Below are 26589 nucleotides of genomic sequence, written 5' to 3'. Positions count from 1 at the left end.
TCAAATTAAAGGGGGCTTTGAGCGTCTTTTAACCTGGGCTTACATAATTGGGGGTTTAAATGAAAAATAGGTAGCAGGAGTTTGAAATTGCGACAGTAGATCCCTTCAGCAGGAAGCTGCATGAGGGGCTATAAAGGGCTGTAATGCAATCAATCTGGTCAAGTGTACACATCCAAAGTAAATCCACTAAGTCCCAGTTATTAGGCTAATAAAAGTTATGCAAAGGTCACTACAGAGTTAGACCTTTATCTAAGGAGTAAGGTGGTTTATTTGAAATATACACAGCCAGGTTAGCGTCATTTCACCTCCAAGGACAAGCTGGTCTACTGCTGCCTTAAAGGGTTTTGCACAGCTGATTGACTTTGGTGTTTTCAAGTGTCAGCTCAGATCAAATTTAACCAAATAACAAAATATCCTAAATATCCTGTGTCCTGTCCTAAAATCCGTCTGTCTTTCAATGGAGTCTGGTGGATTTGCAGAGACTAGTGTAGTAGGACTGCAGGATTTTGCATTAACAGAAAGGCCAGATTTCTTGTGGGATTCTTTCAATAATGTTGCCAGACGTTTTGCATGAGTACCTGAGCCTGTCAGTGGCCAAACAAGCACTTTCAGTGGGCGTACTTTGATTGTTAAAACTTGCACGTCAGGATTGTGTTGCGGTCAGAACAGACCATGTAGAAGTTTAGTTGTAATTTTAGAAAGCCAGAGGAGGCCTGCATGTGGCAAACAAACGTTCAATTAAACGATCAAATCCTTAAAAACCCAGATAATATAAATGCAAACTAATCTTGTAATGTGATTGTGCTGTTAAATTACATGAAAACAGCAAATATAAACATCTAAATGATGCCTCCAGTAAACCATCATTAATAATTCTGCACCTGAACTTGTACTTTTTCTTCCTTTCGACAGTTAAAATGTAGTTAAATCCACTTCTGTGTTTGCTCCATTGTGTTGAACTGGCAGCAGTATTTATTTAGTGAGAAAACGGTGCACACAGAACAAAAATGGACCCAGTGTGTCCGCGTGATGCAAAGTCATTAAGTTTATGAAGACTGAAAAGCAGAAGATTATTTGGAAAATGGAAAGAATTCCATAAAAACTTTTTGGCATTTATAAAATGCTAATCAGCTGCAAAAAGCCCACACCTGAGCAGCTGCCAGATTCATAAAAACAAACACATTCTTCGACCACAGATGCCCTCTTTAAGCTTTTCAATAAACACTGAGTGGCAAAAGTATCATACTGTGGTTCTGTTGGTAATCTAATTGTTTCACATTCTTCTCTATGTGTGCAGCACTTCAGCATTGCTAAGCAGAGGCTTACAAATCTGATTTGCCTGCAGCTGATCCCAGATGTTGGCCCCGGCATGGAGATCAGTCTCCCGCCCTGCAGCTGCCAATGTCTCCTGCTATCTGCACAACTAGTTAACTCAGAAATGCTGAAACAACTTTCCATATGCAGCAAAAAAAAAAAAAAAGAGAAAAAGAGAGAGAGAAATATTCCAGGTCTGACCTGCAAGTTTGCTCTCAACAAGACGCCTTGTAAAACACCGTTGAGCATCTTGTATGGATGCCACATTTCATGGGGGAGGCAGTGCTGGGATTTTCAGAATAATGGCAGCCGTTTGCCAAATTCTGCTGTTCTTCAGAGCCAGGAGACGTTATAGGAACCAGCAGAACCACGAGTGCTTTTGTTTCCATCAGTTTAATAAAGATATGAAGCACAGAGCGTCCTGAATAATGAGTTTACCTTCAGTGAAATGCTTGTAATGAATAGACCAGTAAAAGAAAACACACAAACACACAGCATATAACCTCGACAAGTTGAAATCAGTCTATCAGTCTCTCTAAGAGCAGCTAGAAGCACATTCGTCTGATGGTAAGTCACGTGGCTCTGGTGGTAGAACACAGAATGATCTCCTCTACTGGAGATGAGGTGTTTGAAGGGCACAGAGGCTGCTGCAGGACCACGACTTGGCTATATGACAATTCAACCCTCTTTTTGAAGAACAGATAGTTTAAATCCTCGTCTGGCAGAGCAATTATTTTACAGACTGAAGGCTTACAGTGATAAATCCTCTCTTATTTCTCTCTTATATTGGAGTTAAACTCCTCAAATGCAGCAGATTGCAGAAGATAAAGGCAGACTTTAACATGTTAAAGATGGATGTCTGCGGTTGCAAACAAGCCGTGCTAGACAGCAGACTCAGAGACATGTCTGCACCATCCACCTTCACCATTTCCTGCCAGATAGCGCCTGGGAGAACCATTTCCCCCATCTGTCTCAGCCGAGGCCTCAAAAATGTGAGAAAATGCTTCTGGGTAATTTGGCCAGAACTATGATTATGGGGTTTTTGATATTTTGATATCCTACACCAAATCTCTTTTCTCTGCCTCTCTTCAACAATGTCCTGAAACTTTCCTGTCAAAATATTTTGGAATTGCTGTCAGGAATCTAAATATGGAGCTCTTGTGAAATGAACAAAAAAAGGGATCGCATCTTAATTAGTATGTTCACTTGTGGGGCGACGTCGTCCATGTGGCACAAGCCTTTCGAGAGCTACATGACCCAAGACAATCTTGACAAATCATGAAGAAGAAAAAAAAGCTGGTCTGGTTACTTCAGGCTTGATTTTCTAGAATTCTCTCCGACAAATATGCAAATTATTCCCTCAAAAATGTACTTTTGTAGGAGGCACAAGACAGTTCCTCAAAACAACATGCAACATTGTCCCAATTCTCACCAGCGCCTGTGCACAGTCAAAAATACACGGCATTATGAACGGTCACATGGTCAGCGCAGGAATGAAACAGAACCACCCTCAGACCATGACAGCCGTGCCAGAGCAGCTCGGGGAAACATATACTTAACTGGGATACCATGTGATTTGGCTGCAATGGGGATACGCATGTAGTCCTTTAACTGCACATTAGCTGGCCTCCATGCAATAACAAGTTAACCTTTTATCTGGCTATAACAAGCTCTACCACCGTATTCAAATAAACAGAGGATGCTGTTCAATTGAACCCGATGACAGGACTTCTGGGTAACAGGTCAAAAAACACCCACTATTTTGCAAGCTAAAAACTCCCTGAGTGTTTAGGTTATTGTGCCACAAAAACAGAGAATAGAGCACTCTGAGAAATCAAAATGCTGTTTGTTGACATTGCTGTTAGTTTATGAAGAATATTGTTTTCCAGCTTTGTTTTGCAGGCTGATTGTGAAATATGTTTCGAGCGTTGCTGAAATTCAACAATCTTTCTGAGGACATATTTGTCAGTGCAGATGGAATCATGGATGATAAAGTTTAACAAGTCAAATGTGGTGCAACGTGTAAACATTAGATTTTTTGGAACGCTATAAACGGAAACACAACACTGCAAGGCCATCATTAAAATCATCTCTCAAACATTTCAAGATGTTATCAGACGCCCTCACGGCTTCCTCTGCGGTCTCACCTGAGTCGGTGGCTGTAATCAGGAGGATGTATTTCCCCTGAGCCTCCCGGTCCAGAGTCTGGGTCAGGCTGAGCTGACCGCTGGACGAGAGGCTGAACGCGCCCTCGTCGTTCCCACCACTTAGCATGTAGCTGAGCTGCCCGTTGGCGCCTTGGTCATCGTCTCTGGCAACAACCTGGAAAATAAACAGCACTGAGGTTATTCAAGATTAATGAAGGTGGAGCTTTTACTCGAATGACAAATATAGCCTAGAGTAAACCAGTATAGCCACCATCCACCAGTCTGTCCTCTGAGGCAGCTGAGGTCTAATCACCATCACGGTGCACAGCGGCACCATGAAGTTAATTGTTGAGGGAAGGGAGATCATTACTTATTCACTTTGCCCAATCCGATTTTCCCAGGAAATCCACTAAAACACAAATTTGAGCCAAAAAATGTGTCCTCGACAACTCTCCAAGGATTAAACACTGACGTTCATGCAACGGTTTCTGAGTATGAAACTATTACTCTGCCTGATTTTTCCCCCTCATGCTGCACCATTACACAACCACACTTTACAGGGGGCTCCCAAGCCCTCCCTGGCATGCACGCCGCAGACAGACCAGCCCAGGTTAGCGTACAGCATGTGTGTTCTTGTGTGGCACCATGTCTGGACCCCTTCCTACCACAAGACTGTACCCTCATTTCCTCACAACATATACAAGCTAAAGAAATTCTGCTGTCACTTAAAATTAATCCTTCTCCTCCATTCTGCTTTATATGGCTCATTTACTCATCAGGGTGGTTTGGATGTTAATTGGTCGGCATGCAATTTAGTTGAGTTTCATATTTCAGTGAAATCCTATAAAGCCTTAATTATGCAGAGCAAATTGCAGTCATATATCATTTCTCTATCACTTCAGTCAGCTATTTGTCATGGCATTTAGCGAATAAGACCACAGTGAGCGGTTCAGTGCCTTGATACAGCTCATGTACCTGCACTTATTAAATTAGTATTGCTACAAATTTGGTTAAGGCATTAGCTTGTTTAAGCTCTTAGAACTGTCATTCAAAACACTGAGCTCTATTCACTCAGGAAGTCCAGGCTGTCTGTGAATGTTAACATCATTCAAGCCGCTTAAATTACATTGAAGGTGTTGACAAGAGAGAAAACAAAACACACTGACCTGCAGAATGTTTTTTGGTAGGTTCTCCACGTTCTCCTGGACGTTGACGCTGTAAGGGGAGAGCTCAAACACCGGGGCGCAGTCATTAACGTCCAGCAGCACGATGTTGACTGTTGCCTGGTCCACCCTGGGGCTGCTGCCTCGATCAGCCGCTTGGACCACCAGCGAGTAAGACGAACGTGTCTCACGGTCCAGCTGCTTGGCGACTGAAATCACGCCTGTAACCAAATCAATCCTGAAGTCAGAGTTAGTGTTGCCGCCTGAGATGGAGAACCGAATCTGCCCGTTGGTGCCTTCGTCTGCATCGCTGGCGAACACCTGGATGACGTCCGTTCCAGTCAGAGTGTTCTCCTCGATTTCGATATCATAGATATTCTGGGAAAAGCTTGGTGTGTTGTCGTTGACGTCCAGAACAATCATAGTCACGTCCATAGTTGAAGACTGCGGGGGTTCACCTTTATCCGTAGCTACGACAGTGAGGGTGTAGTTTGAAAGCTCCTCTCGGTCAAGTTCCCCCACCAGCCTGACGTCTCCATCGATTGTCCCGATGCTGAACTTGTTTCCAAACGGTCCTTTGAGGGAGTACTCGACATAGCTGTTAGGTCCACTGTCGGCGTCTGTAGCCTTGGCAATGAACACGACGGTGTCCACTGGAGTGTTCTCCTGGATGTAGGTCATCTTTTGAGAGGTGAAGGTCGGCGGGCAGTCGTTGACGTCCAGAAGGATGACCGACACCTGGGCAGTGCTCGTGAAGCGGGTCATGGGGGGTGGAGCCAGGTCATTCACTGTAATCACTAGGTTGTAGAAGGACTGGGTTTCTCTATCCAGAGCTTTTTTGGTTTGGAGCATTCCCTCCTTGGTGATGACAAAGTGGCCCTGGGGATCACCAGATGCAATTCTGTACAGGAGTTGGGCATTTGGGCCTGAAAGACATGCCAAGAGCAAACCAGACAAACAGAAATTATGCTTTGGTTTCTTAAACACTGACATTTCAAAGAAATTGGAACACATTAACGTCACCATAGCAGACTCAAACATTGTGAATTACATTTGAATTTTCTTCCTTGGTTTCATGTGCTTTTTCTCCTTAACGAAGGATCAACGAAACCGGGTACCAAACTTTAATTTGGACAAATAAGATAAATCTGTAGCAGAGCAGAAAGGCTCCTGTTCTGCACATGAAGGCAGAGGGCTGGAGTTTATTTTTAACTTAGTAAAGACAGAGAGCAAAAAACAGATTCATCTCCTGTTTACTGACCTTGGATTAGAAAATAACCAGATATATATATAACGGTAGAGGTCAAATGTTAGCACCCATTGTTCAAGATGTGATTGTTGAATTATCTGTACGTGTCTGAATCAGGCACTTATATGCATTATCACCATCCATTTCCACATATTGTGCATGTGCAACAGCGAGAGCTCTGGCTGCTGCTCTTGTCCTCCAAGCTGACGGTCCATTCATGCAGCATGACTGATTGTTATCAGAACAGAAACAGCAGTGTAAACCACTTCCGAAACTGATAGTGCAATTGTACAATTTTTGGAAAATCCCTCCTGATTGAAACATTTATTAAAATGAGATAACTACAGTGTGACAGAGGGATTGGATGCTGTAAACTGCCTAACCTTGAAATCTGGCCCTAATCTGCAAGCGCTCCTCTGGAGCTGGGGGGGTTAAAATGAGCTTAAATTGAGCGTCTGTAATTCAACTCAACGGGGTATTCATGTGGAAAGCGCTTGCACCTTCCCACACTCCAGCATGTATTTACAGTACACAAGTAATCCCTTATCAAAAGCTTGAGTGCTACTTCCATCTGAGTTTAGGCTACGGCGTCTAGAGACAAAGTCTGGGGGTCGGGGGTCAAGGCTTAGGAAGTGCTAACAATGGCAGTGTTTTATTTTGACAGTGGAGAGCGGCAGCTACGTATCTGAGAGGATGACGCGGTCAGATTATGTGGACGGTGGAGAAAGAAGCCAGACTCTGGTGGAGAACTAGGCAGCATATTTCCCAGGAATGTAGGTCACAATAACCACATTAGGCCTGGCTGAAATGGTAATTACAGCAGAGAGGAGAGTAACGGCGACCATTCAAATACCACACGGCAGTTCACAAACACGAAACTGACCACCTGAAAATGCAGAAATAGCTCCAGCCACTTATTCATACGGGGGAAGATTTCATCAAGTCATGATTGCATGAGAAGAAAAAAAAAATGAAAATAAAATGTAGGTTTGGGAGCTTCTATGAAACCAAGGTAATCATAACAAAATGACAGGGCTGCATTAAATGAAGAAACTGAAGCTGACTCATGTTTGATTTACGCAGAATGAAAGTACATCACTTGGAAACATTCTTATGGAGCACATCTTTTTAAAGAAGCTGACAAACGCTGGATAGTAGATGACTAAACAACTTGTTATTCATCCTTAAAATGAACAAAAATCTCATTGAAATGATTCATTTTGAACTATGTGACTCAACTTCTCTGTGATATATTATTTTAGCCCTAGTGTTGGCCTCAAAACTAAAGAATCGTTTTGGTACAAGTATTCTTTTTCTATTCCATCATATCCCAAATGAACGTACCATCATCGGCGTCACTTGCTCCAACAGTAACAATGCTTGATCCAGGTGGCAGGCTCTCAGAGACAGACGTGCTGTACACACTGGTGTTGAAGACCGGGGCGTTATCGTTCACATCCAGGACGTTGAAATACACTCTGACGGTGCTGGACTGCCCCCCTCCATCCTGGGCCTTGGCTGTCAGAATATAGTACTGCTGAGTCTCGTAGTCCAGCGGACGAGTCACGTTGAAAACTCCCGTCACCGGGTTCAGGAGGAACGTCTCGTCCTCATCGTCCTCCTCCAGTGAGTAAGTGACCTCTCCGTTCACCCCTGAGTCAGAGTCGCTGGCCAGGATCGCCGCCACGATGGAGCCTGTGAGAATCAAACAGGTCATAACACAGAGGCGAGAAGTTAGACTTTACTGCTGCAGAGAGCAAAATGACTTTAATATATCTGCAGGGGGTTATTATGGCTGCTTATTAATACCAGTGAGTCAGTGATCGCTCCTCCAGTTACTAAAATAACAGTTTTCTTTTGACTCCAGCGCTCTGAACTTCTTTAATCAAGAGTGCTTTAACCAATCACAGCAGGAGACAGACTTCACTGAGACTGAGCACAGACCTGCTGAATGCTCATCTTTACCAGTATTTTACATTATCATTGTTTAATTACATCCCTTTCTTTGATCTCCTTTTTTTATTTGTCTCTAACTTGTGATTGAGAGAGAGAAAAGCCGAGCCAGACATCCGTCAGTGCGGCGGTAAATTCTGAGGGTGCTGATAGATATCCATATAAAGCAGATATCAGTTACCGTCCCTTTGACCCATTAAACGCTGAAACTTTCCCCTGAAGGAAGATACGGAGGATTCTGGAGAGCTACAACAGTAGAAAAATAAAGTGTTGTCGTAAACTGCTTGGTAGAAGTTTCTCCCAATAATTTCAGTCTCAATGACCTTAGCAGAGATGTCTGGGTTTAGTCTACAGTTTGAAGCAGAAAACAAAACACGGCCTGTCTGGGTCAACAATCCTCTGGTCTACGTTTGAATTACAGGCATATTATTGAGTTTTGCTCATAGTCGTATAAAAGAAGTGGACAAGCTACCTGTTGGTTTCATGGACTTGTGTTTGTTTGGCCTTTTGAACATCGACACGTCGTTTGTTTTTGTTTTTTGTAACATGATGCGACTATTTCAGTGAGTGAGAGAATGAAGCAGGAGAGGAGCTGAGGATTCACTAAGCTGCAACCATTGATGTACACTACCGGTCAAAAGTTTTAGAACACCCCCATTTTTCAAGCTTTTTATTGAAAATGATGCACTTCAATGTCTTATTGTGCTCTGGAATGAAAACATCAAACAAATAAACAATTGAATTAAAAAAATAAATCATGGAATTAATTCATAAACCAAAATGTAGTCTAAACTTTTGACTCATCGAAGTAGTCACCTTTGGCACCTTTTTTCTGGCCATTTATTAGGCAACACATTACTTTCTGGAGTACAAGACTGTTCAAATATTACTCACGACGGTACGGTACCACAGTGTGTTCCAACACTACTTTTATGCAGACAGAGGAGGTTGTAAGTAATCCAAGAAATTTAAGACACCTGTAAGAATTGGTAGCACCAACTTTCAAGGCTTGACCCATTTCTTGTTGCCTGAAAAAGTCCTTTTCATATAATTCTGAAATGTACATTATTTTTCAGTTTTGGGTGATCTAGTTCACCACTAACCTTTGTACCATTTCAAGCTATTCCATGGACGTGAACTGCTTGGATTTCAATAACAAGTGGACAAATTGGGGTGTTCTAAACTTTTGACTGGTAGTGCAGATAAAATGAAGCCACTATGGAAGAGCATAAAACTGCAGTACCTCAAGTATCCACATGGAGCTGGCTCCACATGGATACTCGAGGTAGCAAAAAGAGGGTTTACCTGCCTATAACTCATTTTAATATTACTACACATTGTGCAGGGGATGATTTGTTTCAAAGCACATCTGTTAAAGGTGCAGTTATAATAATAATAATAATAATACATTTTATTTAAAGGCGCCTTTCTCGGCACTCAAGGACCCCGCACAGATATAAATATATACATACACGAATTTACATTAAAGGAAACAAAATCAGAGTCAAAAATGAAAACAATATGAACTAACAAGGGGTAAGAAAAAATAGAAACAATAACAAAATGACAATTGGAGTCAGACGGAGTAAGCGGTTTTGAAGAGATATGTTTTGAGTTGTGATTTGAAATGGGGGAAAGAATCTGTGTTTCTGAGTTGAGGTGGCAATGAGTTCCAGAGACGGGGAGCAGAGCGGCTGAATGCTCGGCTCCCCATAGTGGTGAGACGGGCGGAGGGGACAGTTGGTAGGAATGGGGTAAAAAAATATTCTTTTTTTCTGCTGGGTTTGGAAAAAAAGTCATAATACCCATCGATACTCATCAGTAATTGAAGTACTTTGAGATTATGGCCAAATCTCTGTGTTTTTCAATGCCTTTGTATCAAGCAATGTTATTATTCCCCTTCATTCCAGTTATCACGAACCAATCAGAGCTACTCTTTGACCTTCTGTCCTGATTATTTGAGTGGCGGCCCCTACTAGGTTGTCCTGATTGGCTGGGAAGCTGGCACTACTTTCTCATAGAAGAAGCATGAGAAGTAGGGGAAATCTGGTGGGGAGGGGTAGTGTTGACATTGGAAATCGCTCTCCAAACTGATGTTTATATCACGACTACCAACAGCAGCTTTAAGATAATAAATGTGTATGATTTGGGATTATTTGATACATAGTTGGGAGTTCAGGAAAGGATGATAAAAGCCTTCCTCAGCTCCACCGCTTTGTCTGTGTCTGGGTTGTGTACAGTCAGCATTTCCAAAGTTATGACCCCATTTGTTGGGCTTCAAAATGCCTCTTTGGAAACCAATGGGTGACGTCAGAGAGGCCAAGCTCATGTTTTATTGGATATATGGATTTAACTAATACTGCTACCGGCTAATGCTGTGCTAGCTTGGTTAGTATGATGCATCTGTAGCTCTTGGAACTTGAGTACATAGGCTGCTGATTGTGTTTGGCTAAAACAGGCTTTAAGCAAAGTTGACACATGTCAAAAATGTTAAACAGCCAACAACTCAGAGTTTCTCTTGTGATGGTAAATGCCACACAAGACAACAGAGAATCATTGTCTTGTTAAAATAGGGCTGTAATTTACAAACTAAGCATCATGTTGTATTGAAGAAGGCTTAAAACCAGCAACTGAGGTCATAAACTCATTCAAAATTGTAGCTTTCACTTCTACAGGCTATTTTTATTTTACAACCAGTGTGCATGCCCTCTGCTGTCCAGGTTTTGGTGCTTTTCCCTTGGCTCCACTTTTTGAAGCAAGAGGCTACATCCACTTTTTCTACAGTGCATGTGTGTTTCTGTACGACCTTACCCGCTGCCATGTCTTCAGGGATGTCAAAGGAATATGTAACACGGGAGAACTTGGGCATGTGGTCGTTGACGTCCTTGACAGTGATGTTCAGCCTCATGTCAGATGACTGTTTTCCATCGTCTGCTCGCACCAGGAGGGAATATTTCGAGCGCCGTTCGCGGTCCAGCTTCTTGGTGGCTATCAGATCACCAGATTCCGGGTCAATCCGAAAGCTGTCGTCTGCCCCGCTGATGATGGTGTACGTCACAAGAGCATTGGGACCCTGAGGTGAGGACAGAAAGAAGAATTGTGGAGTCAACACTTGTGTTTACATGCTCAATCTGAATGAGCTCCTCTAAGGCAGTAAACAAAACATGATTTTGAGCTGATGTTTGTTTGCTATTGGAAAAATCTTTCCAATAATCTCCCTCTCATGACTCAGAGTAAAACGGGGCCAGTAGGTTAAATGTAATTTTCTGAACTGGCTGAACTGAACAGGAGTTCTCAGGCAGAGCATCCCGATAACAAGCATCAAAGAAACCTTATCGGACAGGAAATCAGATTGTCGAACGCACATGTTAGCGTGACATGCATCCAGATCAAACCACCTTCTTGTCTGGCATGAAGGAAACCCTTCATGGGGACTTACTCGTGGAGACACTCCATGAATGGATGACTTGTTGGTTCAAAAACACCGTGCAACAGGTCAAATCAAGGTGGAGGCACCAGGAGAGAGAAGTAGAAGGAGATAACAGATGGAGAGGGATCAGGACTAACATGAGATTAACTTTAAGATTATAAATATATTCGGATAGATTTACTTCACTTGGATATAGATAGGAAACAACATTTAAAGCACTGCAAAAATCTGTGTTTTATCAAGTCTTTTTGTGTGTTACGTAGCCATTAATTGTGTGTTTTCTTTAAATAAATGTATAATATAACACATGAGAATTAAGATGGTACAAGGAAATGAGTCAAACAAGTACAACTTGTTGTTCTTTTGTATTTATAGCTGATGTTATTGTTATTATTTGTATTTTATTTTTATTTGTAGGTCTTATTCTTATTCTTATGCCTTGTACAAAGAGAGCACAGTTTACCAAAGTCAAATTCCTTGAGTGTTCAAGCATACCTGGCCAATAAAGCTGATTCTGATTCTGATTCTTAAAGGTGACATATCACGCTTTTTTCATCAATATATATTGATCTAAGAGGTCCCCAAAACATGTCTTTAAAGTTTATGCTCAAAAAAACACTTTGAAATCAGATTTTGGCATGCCTGAAAAACCCTCTTCTTCAGCCCTGCTCAGAACAGGCTGTTTTCTCTCTGACCACGCCCCCTCAGGAAGTGGGTGTGGCCTCGGCTGTCCAGCATGTTGATCTAATGTTTACATGTTGGCTGAATATACACGGCTGCTCACAGACCTGCGTTACTTCAACCCTCTGAATCTGATCCAGAATCTGATCCTGACGGAGAGGTGCCTGCAGCAGGACCTTTCTGAAGGATTGGTCACAGATTTAGTGTTTCTTGTTGTTTTATTTATCAGTATGTCGACGTGTGTCTTGGTACACAGCTACGAACATGTAGCTATGTGGCTATGCTAACTAGCGCTAGCACTTATCCATGATAAATAAAAATCATCCACTAGATCTTCAAATCTGCAGACGTGGGGAGTAAAACCGACCTTTGCCAGAAAGGCAGCAGGACCTTTCTGAAGGATTGGTCACAGATTTTGTGTTTCTTGTTGTTTTATTTGTCAGTATGGAGACGTGTGTCTTGGTACACAGCTACGACATGTAGCTATGCTAACTAGCGCTAGCACTTTTCCATGATAAATAAAAATCATCCACTAGATCTTCAAATCTGCAGACGTGGGGAGTAAAACTGACCTTTGTGTTTATTAAGACAGCCTACAACTAGCATGCCTCCCTCCTAAGCTCCTTGTTAGCACACGTGTGCAGGGAATGAAAAACAGAGGAGGGATTCAGTATTATTTTATACAGTCTATGGGCTGAACAAGCTCCGAGCTCTGACTCCGTGACAGACCGGATATTGTTGTTACGTAACAAAAACACTGAAGTCTGAAACGGCTCGTTTCACACACATTTACAGAAAGGTGGAGAAATCAAAACAGGGGCAGAATTGATTTTTTTCATTCTCGGGGGGTTTGTAGACATGCCAGGGAAACATATTTCAGCTAGAGAACCATTAAAAAGTCAATTTTGCATGATATGTCACCTTTAAAGAAGCACTGGACATTTAATTGTTTGAAGTAGACAGAAGATGAGTTTGAGGCACTAAATTGGTCTTTTGTTCCTTATTTTTTTGTTAAATTTTGCAGTTAACACCTCAAGTGACGTGATTTAATGCAGATTTGAACGTGTCTTTCAACCTCTGAAATGTTAGACTCTGTGTTTCAAACAGCCTAAATCCCATGATCCATCCTTTAATGCACTGCGAACATAATGCTCATCAAGAGGAGGTCAGGTCACACTACACAGCAGGAGATGAATGGAAACGTCCTTGTGAGACTCGCTTTGTCTTTGAACTTTTGCGGGCTATAGTGTTCCTCTATAAATGCAACTAATAGATCCCCTGTTACCTCGGACAAGTACAAGCTCCATAACACATGTGATGGCTTCAGCGAGGGCCTTTGGAATAGGAGAGGACGACTGAATGTGATATGACAACTGAAAGAGACTGACGACAGAGCTTGACATTTATATTTGGGCCGGGGACAATAAGAGATCAGACAACTGTCTGACTCTGTGTCTTCTGCCAAAAAGAAAACGCAACATCAAAAAGCTAGTGCTATTCAGCGAGATGCAGCTCTGGTTACAGCTGGTTAAAAGCTAAGCTAAAAGAGACTCTATGTCTGATGTTTGTGGGATGCTGTTTGATCCTGCGGGACAATAGAAGGGTTCAGATAAAGAGCTGCATTAAGTTGCATTAAGCTGTTGCTGTATCTGCATATTGACACATTTACTGCATTGGTGGACAATGCTGCTCACATGATGAGCTATATTTTACATTCACTATATCCCTGCAGTGCAGTTGACACATAACTTTAAAGAGTGATGTGTTCAAAGTAGCACGCTGTCACCTCTCACGTCTTGTTAATCTGTAGCTTTATGAGAATATTCTCTGAGCACATTAGTTACACAGTCAACCTCTCCTCAGTCACTTCCCAGCTTTCTGTGGAACTCTATTTTTAGGACATTAGCATAAAGTTAAACTCCCTGTTGTTGTGATGCTCCAAGCTGCTTAGCATCTTTGCCCCATGACAGCATGTCCTCCTTTGGAAAGTGGTTTCAGCGAAAACCACTACCACACGTCGGCTTCTTGTGAGTTGCCGACTCAGAGTTTAAAGCGGCACTGAGCCAAATTTGTACAAACCATGGATGACATGATGTTGTTTGAATGCTTCCCTTTTAAATGTTCCTCATGTGTCCTTCACAAATGCCGGTCAGAGAGCTTTCTGGTTTTATGCCCCTAACCTGCAGAGCTCTCTGCGTCTGGACACTAAAACGGCGAGCTCAGGGTGTTTTCAAAAGTAGATGCAAGAATCCCACACACTGTCCAACTTGCAAATAAAAAGTTTAATGGCAACGTTTTTATGTTAGAGCTTCATCAGGAAAACATGTTTGCACCGAAATACACCGACATGTTGCTGTTAAACTTTTATTTGCAAGTTGGACGGAGTGCAGGACTCTTGCAACTTGAATTTTGAGTTTCTGATCACTTCTCTCCTTCGCACCGGTCCTTTTGAAGTTGATGTGTGAAGCCTTTTCTTTGTTTTTGTTTATAAAATGTTACTTAAGACTTACCTTTTTAATCTGGCTTTTAACTTGGTGTAATTTATTTGAATTTATTGTAATGATTTTACTGTATTTTTCTGACATTTATCTGATTTTATTGTATTTTTCTGACATTTATCTGATTTTATTGTATTTTTCTGATATTTATTGTATTTTTCTGATATTTATCTGATTTTATTGTATTTTTCTGATGTTTTTCTGATATTTATTGTATTTTTCTGACATTTATCTGAATTTATTGTATTTTTCTGGTATGCATCTGGTTTTATTTTATTACTTTTATTGTAATGATTTTATTTTCATCTTTAAGTATTTTCTATTTCTTTCCCATATCTTGTTTTCACCTTGTATCATGTTACCTATTGCTGTTCTCCATCACAGTTCTTTTTTTGTGACGCTCTTTGGGCTGCATGCTTGGATGTATGAAAGGTGCTTTATAAATACATATGTGTTGAGTTGAGTCGAGATTTTAAAGGGTTTTATAATAGAGATAACTCCATTGATTGCATTTACTAGATTCTGCAGCATGTTTCAGCTTTTACTTCTCATCCTTTAAATTCAGTCTGCTCAAAATCTAATCTTAAAGATGCTCCAGGAAGACTGAAAATCTTTGCATCATATAAGATAAGATAAGATAAGAAGAAGATAAGAAAGTCCTTTACTTGTCCCACAACGGGGAAATTCAAGTGTCATAGTAGCAAGTAGACAGTGCAAAAAATATATATAAAGCAAACAAAAGCCTATAAAGTAACAATTATTAGAAAGTTATTAGCAATTAAAATTAAAGGAGGTAAAAAATAAGCATATCTACAACATATACATATTATTGATTATATAGTCTGACCACTGCAGGAAGAAAAGACCCTCATTCCCTTGGATTAAGTGGATATATCATTTTTCTGATATCTAATTCTCCTCACAGGAGATTTGTGTGGGTTTTTAACCCCAAAGTACAATATTAAAACGACTTGCAGGTTCTTATTTTACTGCTGATAATATGTCTAATATGTGAAAGTTGTACACTGCTTGTAAATATTTCCCCATTAAGCTCAGTCCATCGTTTCTTCCTTTAACAGACTTTGTGCGTAAATGTTTAAAGATGAAAAAGTCTGGACCAGGTCAAAACTTTCAGACAGACTCAATAACTTAGAGCCAAGTTCATGACTGGCTCTTATCTCTTTTCCCCCGGTCTGTTTTTATGACAGATAAAACCTCCGTCTCCTTGACCTTGTCTCTCATTGCATTACCAGAAAGCTGGTCAGAGATCCAGACCCAGTAAAAAATGAAAGAGTCGGGGAGGACATACAGTGAGGCTCTGCTCATCTAAGGACCCTGCTGTCATCAATCAGTGGCTCCAAATCTGGCAATCCCATCAGCCACCTGGGTTGCAGAGTCCGGAACCCAACACCCGCCGTTTGCCAATTAATTTTGTGATAGGGTTCAAAGGCAGAGCAAGGGAGGGCGGGGGGGGAGGCGGAGCAGGGGGTCCATCCAGGCCAAAATCCAACACACACACAGACTGAAATACGTTATGAAACATGTTATGAAAAATACCTTTACCTTGATATTTAATGCGCAAATTCCTCTGACTGGTTCCATCTCTCTCTCTTTACTAAACTAACATGATTAATTAAGATCCAACACACTCAGGCACACTCACACACTGGTTGCCCTTTTGACCTTTACTCAAGAGCGGGACTACTTTACAGCCCTCAAAAGACACCGTGGGTTGTCGGGAGGGGGGGCTGACCAATTAAACGGTGGCGTTCCAGCGAGCAAAAGCGTACCAGACGGGAGCAGGAGGAAACTCATTTAGCAGATGAGTGGTTTTTGGGGAGCACGCGGCTCCCTATGAGAAGTGAGAAGTGCGAGGCAGACAGCGCCGACGGGGATCGCAAGCTTCCTGTATGTAACAGCACAGAGCTAGAAAGCCAATCACAACACAGACGTCTTAAAAACAAGCAATGTGTTGTCGCAGCGAGCTCACAGATAGATCCTTTTAAAGGCAGAGATGAGGCTGCTGCTTTTCTTAATCTGTTTTGCACACATTCAAAACAGCGAAAAGGCTCCAGAAATACAGCCAAAGTGGGTGTACGGGCTTCTGGAACACATTACTGTTCATTTTGAGGCTTACTTTCAAATAACTCCCCTAAAACACCCTTTTGCTGCACTTCTCATCATTAAGAAAGGTTTTTTACCTGTGACATATTTTCCACATCAGGTCAGACTTCCAATAAAACATTCACAGGCTTTCAAAAAGTACATAAGGCAGCGTCTTTCTTTTAAATGAAGTGAGAAACATTTTGAGAGAGGCCTCGGCATGCGTTAGACGAAAGAGCAACGTTTTTCACTGACTTTCTTTCAACTCTTATACAACCCTCTTCCTTCTTTTTCAGGCGTAGCAAAGAACGGATGCGTAGAACCAGCATTTTTAATACCCTCACACATGAATCCCACATGTAGCACTGTTAAATTGGATGGGATCATTATGATGTCTGAATTCAGCCCCGTCAGCTGGCCAACAGCTTGCACTCTTGGCTACTCCGCACTGGCTCACACATGTGGCTTTCTCAACGAGGGCTCCAAATGCGTTCAGTACGCTTAGTGTCAGCGCAACTTAAGTTTCCTGCGTAAGGATGTGGGCAAAGACTTGGCTGGCCTTGTATCTGGCTCCAAGTGAGAGCTGGATGAAGTACAGGCTTCTATTTAGAAAACCTATTCATGGCAGCTCTGAAGTTTGGAGTAAACATCTCTTGAATCTTTAATTCCTTAAAAGGCTCGTCTACATTCTCTTTAAGTGTCTCTGTGTTTTCTTTCTTATTTCAAATCGCTGGCTCCAAACAAAAATGTAGCTTTTCTTGAAGCTCAAGTTCTCTGCATTGATCATTTTGGAAGACTTGTTGCATGCATGGACAAATCAATGCTTCACTTTTCGACAGAAGCCTTGAGTTTCATCTCAGGAACCACAGCTCAGGCAGACACTCCTCTTAAACTCAGATATGAGGAAAAAATGAACAAATGCACGGTGTGATTTCAATACCATATGTTAAACCATCCAAGATCAAAGCTGTGAATACTTTGGCGCCAAAATAGAGAAAAACAGTCAGATGATGTCCTTAGAATCCCCCGGCTGAAGAGGCTGCTTCCAGGTCTTCAATTTACAGTCAATATAGTCTGATAAAAGACAAAGGGCCAGAAGTGAGACTTTGTTCGACTTTTCTCACATTGGGAGCGAGGAAAAGGGGTGAGGCAACAGCTGTGCAATAAAAGACGTGTGGCTTTATGAGTTATTATTCATTTTTCGTTCATATTCTGTCTGTCTAATCTCTCTTTTCTCTATGGCTACACTTTTTCCATTCACTTCAGCTGTGTCCTTTGGCTTGGGCGAGGGACCGCAGACCCGGGGCCGGCAGGACTCGTGTCTCGCTCTCTGCAGGATTTAATATCCACATCCTGCCTAAAGCAGCTAAAGACGGAGCCTTTAACTAATTGAGAGCGATGCCTGTGATGTAATGTGAACTGTGGGAACAGCAGAGGGACCATCGGAGCGGCAGGCCGAATAATCAATCGCTGGCTGCTCTCCTCCGGGCTCTGTGACACCTGTGGCCTCAACACGTCTCAGATAACGTCAACACGAGAGAAGAGGACAGTCCTGAGTGTTTGTGCGTGTCAGAGGGAGAAAGTGTATGAAGACAGACTGAAACAAAGTGGTGGTTAGTGTGTTAGTGTTACTGTGTGAGGGTGAAGAGAGTGTAATTTGTCATGGCCACTTTGTTGTGGAGTGTGTTGACAAAGGTCAAGGGTTAAACTGATTGCACCTTGACCTGAGGATGACAGTCAATTTAAAGAAGTGTTATTTTCAGATTTTAAGCCTTCATTCAAATTTATTTTAGACTGTGAAATGTCTGCAAACATTAAAGAACTGATGATTCATTTCTATCCTCTGACTTATCATTTGACTCCATCTAACTTTTCATATTTGCCACTATGTTTCGTGTCCCATTACAGACTTCTAAACCTCTTCCTTTTAGATATTAACTTGTTATCATCCAAATCTGATCACCTTTCTTTTTATTGCACTTAACTCTCTTACACTTTTACCTACTTGTGCTGCTGTGTCCTTAATTTATCTGCTCATCACGAGTTTCCCCATCAGTGAGGTGAACCAGATCTTGTGATCTCAGATGCACCTAGTGAATGTGTTTGCTGAAAAGAGGCTTTCATTCAGCATTTTAAGAACAAGCTTTAAGTGACAGCCTTTAAGATAACCACGCAGTGAATCCCCGGAGTCAAACTTTTGAGTTCCAACAAGAACCTGAAGACGTTCATGTGCGCAATGCGGTAAAATGCTGTCCAATAATGCAAATCAAACTTTAAAGAGACATCTGAAGTTTCCTGTGATTCCTTATTTGCTCCTATGTTTAATATGCAGGCCTGCTGGTCATACCTAAAGTCTCTAAAAGTAGTATGGGAGGTAGAACCTTCAGTTATCAGGCCACTCTCCTTTGGAATCATCTACCAGTCAGGATCCGGGAGGCAGACACCCTCTTCACTTTTAAGAGTAGGCTTCAAAGCTTATAGTTAGAGCTGGCTCAGGCTTGGACCAGTTCTTAGTTATGCTGCTATAGGCTTAGACTGCTGGGGGAACTGATGCACTGACACACTGGGATCCTATCTCACCCCCTCATCACTTACTTTAACTCTACCTGTCCCATTGAAAGTTACTAACCAGAGACCTCCTGGAGTCTCTGAGCTCCCTTGTCTCGTAGATTCCTCTGAGCTGCCGTAGACGTCCTCCTGCTGTGGACGTTCCAGACTCCAGCTGATACGGACGTGCTGGCCTCCAGTGGCAACAGCTTCTATGACTCGTCTCATCACTATCACCTCTCTCTCTCTTACTCCCCTCTATCTGTCTTTCCAGACTCAACTCGGTCGAGGCATGATGGCTGTCTAACATGAGTCTGGTTCTGCTCGAGGTTTCTGCCTGTTAAAGGAAGTTTTTCCTCACACTGTAACTAGCTAAACACTGCGAGGTGCAATGCTCATGGTGGATTAAGGTGGGGTCAGACTGAGTCTTACCCTGTCTTGAAGTTGGGTCTCTGTTCATAATTTGACATAGAGTGGTCTAGACCTCCTATGTTTGTAAAAGTGTCTTGAGATAACGTTTGTTGTGATTTGGCGCTATATAGATAAAGATGGATTGATTGATATGATCTTGATTAAAACAGTATTTTGCAGTAGCTATCTAATTAGTTCTTGAATTTTCCCGCAAGACTGTTTCTGATTCAGATCCTGAAAAGTATCTTGAAGTGGATTTGTTTTGTGTAGAAAACTACTGTAAAACCAGCTTTACTAACCTGCTCTTTCGATTCATGATGAATGTGCGACCACCCTTACTTTTACTATGCACAATAAAAAAATTATGCATTCATCAACTTTCCACAAACTCAGACTCCTTCCATGGTTTTAATGTTGTTTCCACGGCCTTTCTGCCCTGAATATCTCAGGTCTTATATCATCGATTTCCTGGCGTGGAAAACTGTCCGGCGTAAAGATACTTAACGTCCGCTTAGCTCCATGAAAGTATTGACAGTTAGTTGGCCATTCGAAAAGCCATTTTGCACAGCAGGAATAAAAGATTAGATCACATTTTAAATCATATCACTCCCATGATATCAGCTCTGAAAGCAGTGGAGTGGAAAACGGGCAGAGAGAAGTACAAAACCACTGTCAGACAGAATCGAAACTTTGGGAGCTATTACCTCGTCTGCATCCGTGGCTGTTAGCTGCATTATCCTGAAGCCATCTCCGACGTTCTCCTCAATGGTCACATCAAGAATGTCATTAGGGAAAACAGGCGGGTTGTCATTGACGTCCTGCAGCGTGATCTCCACCTGCAGAGGAAGAATAAACACCAGAGTTTCCGTTAGGGCTCTGCCAAACTGGGCCTGCTACAGCTGTTAACATCACTGGAAAGAAAGAAAGAAATGTCAGTTTTCTTGAATTTCAGATGATGAAGAAGCTGCAAAGGCAAGGGGAAACTTATCATTCACTCCAGAGAGGCCAGAAGGGGGAAAGTTGTGAAATTATGAAGTGAGGCGTACTGTGGAGACTGGAATGGACACAACCTAAGCAGACTGAAATATAGTTTTACTCAAAGATCATTTATTTAGATCGAGTGGAGGTATTAGTCTGCCATTCAAATCCACATCCATTCATGGCAACTACAGTCAGTATATTAAGACATCTTCATCTGTTTTACTTTGTAAAGAAAATATATTGAAATGTGGTTCTGGAGGGAGAAGACATGTCAAATTTGATAAAACTGGAGAAAAATGGTAAAACCTAAACCATATTGATTGTTTTGTGATTTTTAAAGCTACTGAGATCAGTATTTTTATATCCCCAAATGGACCCTTACGAGTAAGAGCTCATTGCACAACTGAGTCTTCCATCAGTGCACCTTGTTCCCACCATTTACTCGTTTTAAAAGGCTTTGCATGTTTAAATAAAGACGTCTTCTGTATGTACATTTTCAAGGGACTGCACTCTGGCAGTATAGCCTGCTTGTGATGAACCCTCTGCTAAGGCTAATCCTACTCATCTGTAATTCTCTAAAAGTAGTATGGGAGGTAGAACCTTCAGTTATCAGGCCCCTCTCCTTTGAAATCATCTACCACTCAGGGTCTGGGAGGCAGACACCCTCTCCACTTTTAAGAGTAGGCTTAAAACTTTCTTTTTTGATAAAGCTTATAGTTAGAGCTGGATCAGGCTTGGACCAGCTTTTGTCATGCTGCTATAGGCCTGGCACACTGACACACTGGGATCCTAGCTCACCCCCTTCCCCCCAACCCCCTCATCACTTACTTTAACTCTGCCTGTCCCATTAAAGTTACTAACCATAGACCTTTCTGGAGTCCCTGAGCTCCCTTGTCTCGTAGATTCCTCTGAGCTGCCGTAGACGTCCTCCTGCTGCGGACGATCTGGACTCCAGCTGATACGGACGTGCTGGACTCCAGCGGCAACAGCTTCTACTACTCGTCTCATCACTATCACCTCTTTCTCTTACTCCCCTCTATCTGTCTTTCCAGACCCAACTCGGTCGAGGCATGATGGCTGTCTAACATGAGTCTGGTCCTGCTGGAGGTTTCTGCCTGTTAAAGGAAGTTTTTCCTCACCACTGTAACTAGCTAAATACTGCGATGTGCAATGCTCATGATGGATTAAGGTGGGGTCAGACTGAGTCTTACCCTGTCTTGAAGTTGGGTCTCTGTTCATAATTTGACATAGAGTGGTCTAGACCTCCTATGTTTGTAAAAGCATCTTGAGATAACATTTGTTGTGATTTGGCGCTATATAGATAAAGATTGATTGATTGATTGATAATTGACTAATTGATTCACATGCTGATTTCCTCATTTATTAGGTTATTGATATCACAAGCAATAGGTATATGTAACTTAATCACAGGTTTAATTTGATGATAAGTTGAAGAGGAAAAGAGGAAAGTTGCTTCCTGTGATATAAGAAACATTACTGCACAAGCTGTGGACATGAAAAGGAGTCCAGAATCTGCATTGTGTGTTCATGATTGTCCTCACACACACCCCACCATCACTGGAGTCCTTGGAAAGAGCAGGCCTATAATATACAAAATGACTTGAGGCTCTTTTCCATGGAGATGTAAAGTGAGTGTAAGAGGATAGCAAACTGATTTTCACTTTTATGTCTTACAAACCAAAATAAACACGCATTACAGTCGACCACGGACCCCCCATGTGGATAAATGTTGCCCCATGTAGGGGGACTCGCTCTGATGATACAAACTTAATACCGACCCAGCAGCGTCAGGGGTGAAACCTATGATTAGATCCACTCTTATATAAATTATTTCATTTTAAGTAAATCAAAATGACATATTTAGCTTTTTCCTCATTTTACAAACCACGTAAGGACCCCCCAACAGTTCTCCCACCACAATTGGAGTGCTCCCGGTCACAATCCGAGATAGCGGTTTTTATAATAGATCAAGGCTCGAGCCAAAAAGTATGTGGACAGCTCTTTCCCAATGCTTTTTTGTGCTGCTGTTTTTCATGGTTTCAGACGGACCGCTTGGTTTCAATCAAGGGAAATCTTAACGCTGCAAAAAACATTCAACACAATAGTGTGCTTTAGGGAAGGTGGTTCCTGTTTCAACATGACAATGCCCTCTTTCACAGCGCCAGGCCAATAAAGAAATGACTTTCCCGATTTGGGGTGGAAGAATTTGACTGGTCTGTACAGAGACCTGACCTCTAACCCATCCCACACTTTTGGGAAAACAAGAGCACAGGCTGTGAGCCAACATCAATGCCCAACCTCACAAATACTTGACCCGCAAAAAATATCACAGCCGCCTACCAAAGGAAGGAGATATTAGAGCAATAGTTTGTCGCTGTTGTTCAAACCAGAGTCAAGCCATGATACCAATCTCCGATCAGCAGGGACACATGCTCGGCTAATCAGATATTGAGGCAAAGTGAAAACCCCTGAGACTCAGAGTAATACATTTATGGCTTCAGATACTCCTCGTCTAGTGTGGCTGTATTACATTTCCACTCATACCCCACAACTTAAACTTCTACCCCCTCTGCCTCATCCACTAACCCAAATATGCATTTCAAAGCCAGTAAACATGGCTCGCTTTTGAATCATAACAGACATTTTGCTGTGCATTCTCTGTTTATTGCCTCTATAAATATGGAAAAGCCGTGTTTAAATTCTCCAGTGATAGAATCTCCATTAATGTTGACAGTGATTATGGTAATTCTTGTGCCAGGCATCACAATGTGCCCCCACCTCTTTTCAACTCCCCCCCACACTACTACACACACAGATTAAGCTGAAGAGATGAAATATGAAAAGAAGAGTTGTCAGAAGTCTATAATGGGTGCAGCTTTTGGAGGCAACAAAGTTTCCCAGCAGGCATTTAAAGAAAAGACAATGGGCTTCAAGGTTGTTCGACCACCAAGGTTGGGGGTCAGGTACTGCGGCCTATTCATGCCCGAGTATTGACAGGAAAAGCAGACTTCACTTGTCCCATAAATCTGCTTTGGAACGAACAGTAGCAGGAAACTCTTAGTAGCAGCTGCCACAGATTCCTTTGGAAAAGGCTGAGTTCATTAAAGATGACCCAGAACAAAAAGCTGGAGGGAGACGTGGCTGAAATGGTGTCGCAGTCTGGATGAATAAAATATGCTGCTAGCTGTTTACTATGACGACACCGACCGACCACAAGCAGGGCGAGTATACGCGGGCCACAATTACAACCAATCTCATCAATGGACCCTTATTCAGCTGATCCACTTCTGCCAAGATGAGATTGTTGTCCACTTATTAAACTGACTCTGTGTTGGTGCTGCTGTGTCCGCATGAGTGGAGATAATTACAGAAGAACAAGACAATTATGTCCCGGGCACCAACGATGCAGAAGTCGCATAAACAAGCCACAATGGCAGCGGCTCTCCACTCAACTTGCGCTTGAGCCTAGGGACCGGGGCAAAGTCAACAAACAATGAATATTTATCTCCCGCCCTGTGTGTCCCCTTGATGTGTAAATAATGCAAGGCCCACTTCTTAGGAGTGAACTAATTAGGGTAGAAGTGCAGTTTTGAGAAATAATTACGGCTCACGCTTCCAGTTTGCACAACCCGGGCTCCCATGGGACGGAGGAATATCAAAGAGCTTGGGTAAAAAAAAATTCAGTGGAGGAAGAGGAAGCAAGGTCAGGAGGGGGGAGGTTGAGGGAAGCAGGAGGAGAGGTTTTGTTCCCTGTACCTGTCTGCGGCGGACCCAGACACCACAGCAGAGGCAGGTGAAACACATTACAAGGTATAAGATTGTGTTTCACGAACTACTGTTTCAAGTTGCAGGTGCTGCTAACTGTCTGCCAGGGTTTTATTATTTATGGGGCTGTATGAATGATTCACGTGTCAAGTGAGTTCTCAAGCACTGTCGATTATGAGACCTCAAGCGATGGGAGGTATTTGTCCAAGAGGTTGAGGCTCGGGCTCGAAGTCAGAAGTGATAAATTAAACTTCTACCATGATTCCCAGAGTTTAGACGCAGCAGTGACAGGTGGATCATTCAGATGTCTGAGTTTGTTACATAATCCCGTCTCTTTTTCCACTCCGAGAGGTCAAATCCAAAACATCAGTTCATCCACACAACACAAAGATGTTTTTTTCCCCCCCGAGTGTTGGTAGAATCAAGTGATGCAAACAGTTTTGTTTTATGAGCTGAGGTTTTGAGGTATTTGAAACGTCTGTGGTGAATGGACTTTTAATTGTGTTGCACTCAAAAGCACTGGAAAAAGAATTTGGAAAAATGTGAACAACTTGTCTTCCCAGTAAAAAATGTCCATGTGATTCTTAATATTTTGCAGATCTAACTGGAATTTCTTAAGACCCGAGGAAACAGCCCTGATGAAAACTGCTGAAAGAGAGTTATGGGTTTATCCAGAGCAGCCAAAATATTGATTCTTGAAAGAAGACGAGCCGAGTGTCCAGTCCTCCAAATGCAATTTTTCAAAGCTATGAGCAGAATATAAATTCATTAATGTCCACAGTATTAGGGAGCAGGCAGATCTTTTAACAGTGTTGGCACACACAACAATAACAATCTGTGCGACTACTTCAAGAAAAAACTTTATGTGATTTGGATAAACTGAGCTTTTTAAAACCATCAAAGTGTGGCTGCATTGCTCATTGACTTTGTATTATTCTGAAACTCCATATTAAGACGTCTTTATAAAGTCTTGCTCCTGGAAGCCAAGCAGACAGCAGACATCAAAGTTCAGACATGTCTTTGAGCAGTAACAGAATACACCAAAATAGTCCTTTTCCCTCCCACCGCACTGTTCTATGAGATGTGAGAAGACGCTGTTCTTGTTGCAGCTGCAGGTAAAAGCATCACCTGCGGCCCCCAGAGCAAACAACCTCCGCCTTTTCCCCACATCTTTAAAAAAAGAGGAGCACAGATTTTCAGATGTTTTAAGAATTCTCACACGGCTGTCCTGCCAAGTTTCTCTGCAGACAGACGGACGGACAGACAGACGGGGGAAGGTAACTGCAGGAGCCTATTGTTTAAGTACAATCCCATGTAGGCTGTCAGTTACACACTCAGTTCTGTTTAATGACCAGTGAAGCGTCTGATTAATTAAGTGACTGCTGGTTTGCATTACAGATGAGTAATACAGAGCATGCTCACTCCATTGATCACCTCCTAAGCCACAGGTTCGAGTTCACCTCATTAGTAAAACAATTCGTCCAAAGCACACCATGCTGAGAGAAGGAACCTCTCTAAACTGCAACTGATGCAACAGTTGGCCAGTGGACTAAATGTTGAGCTCATCAGATCGTAAAAAAGTGGAGCAGGGTGCGTCTCTTGGCGGAAATAATCATTTCTCAATGATTGAATATCTGATTAGACGCTGTTGACGAGTCAGGGTCAAGGGTCCGGGGAAGCACCGACTTCCAGCTCTCATTATACTCGGCCTCTGAGATTGAACGATTCCACTTTGCATCATCCATTTTTTACTGATGACTACAAACCAGGATCACAGAACTAGTCCAAATATAACACTTCATCATGCAGCCAGAGCCAGAATCATATGCTGTTAAAAGAAATTGCTCAGGCTTTGGCAACAGCATGAACGGTGAAATGGCACAAAGGAATTTTTGCAATGCCGTAAAAGAGAAAGTCAACGCTAGCAACGTTTAAAGCATGCTAAATCCATTGACATATAATAAATAAACAGCCCAAGCTAATCCAATCTGCACTGTTTGTTTTCAATGACATGATGGTTATCTTGCGTTTCACTGGGCCTTGTGGAATGTGAAGACAGTCGAAGGTTGGTGCAGCTTGGTCTGGTTAGCAGAGTATTCCAACAGAAGCAGGGAAATACAAAAGGATCTGGTTTCTGTGTCTCTAAAAAGGAGCAAAAGAGTCATAACCGAGTCTTCTCAGATTCAGACAGAGAGGTTACATCCTTTCCAACCGCTAACTGCAAAACCTTCAAGGAACCACACCCATGCAGGTCAGTCAGGATGGCCGAACATATTCCCACAAGTGCTTCAACAAAGCATTGAAGTCCAAGGGGCTTCTAATGAAC

The 26589-nt window shown here is 42.2% G+C and overlaps 1 protein-coding gene across 1 annotated transcript in view; it reads right to left on the bottom strand.

Annotated features, from left to right (window-relative positions):
- LOC117816829 (protocadherin Fat 4) overlaps nucleotides 1-26589 on the bottom strand; it is a 130974-nt gene that overhangs the window by 40515 nt on the left and 63870 nt on the right. Inside the window, exons 2-6 of the mRNA XM_034689197.1 lie at nucleotides 20201-20332; nucleotides 10638-10899; nucleotides 7218-7568; nucleotides 4628-5550; nucleotides 3462-3636 (exon numbers count right to left, since the gene is read on the bottom strand). Coding sequence (XP_034545088.1) covers nucleotides 3462-3636; nucleotides 4628-5550; nucleotides 7218-7568; nucleotides 10638-10899; nucleotides 20201-20332 — 1843 coding nt within the window. The remainder of the gene's footprint in view (nucleotides 1-3461; nucleotides 3637-4627; nucleotides 5551-7217; nucleotides 7569-10637; nucleotides 10900-20200; nucleotides 20333-26589) is intronic.

This window comes from Notolabrus celidotus, chromosome 8 (assembly GCF_009762535.1).
Source record: "Notolabrus celidotus isolate fNotCel1 chromosome 8, fNotCel1.pri, whole genome shotgun sequence".
In the NCBI taxonomy this organism is placed as follows: Eukaryota; Metazoa; Chordata; class Actinopteri; order Labriformes; family Labridae; genus Notolabrus; species Notolabrus celidotus.
This window is presented reverse-complemented; position numbering and strand designations above follow the sequence as displayed.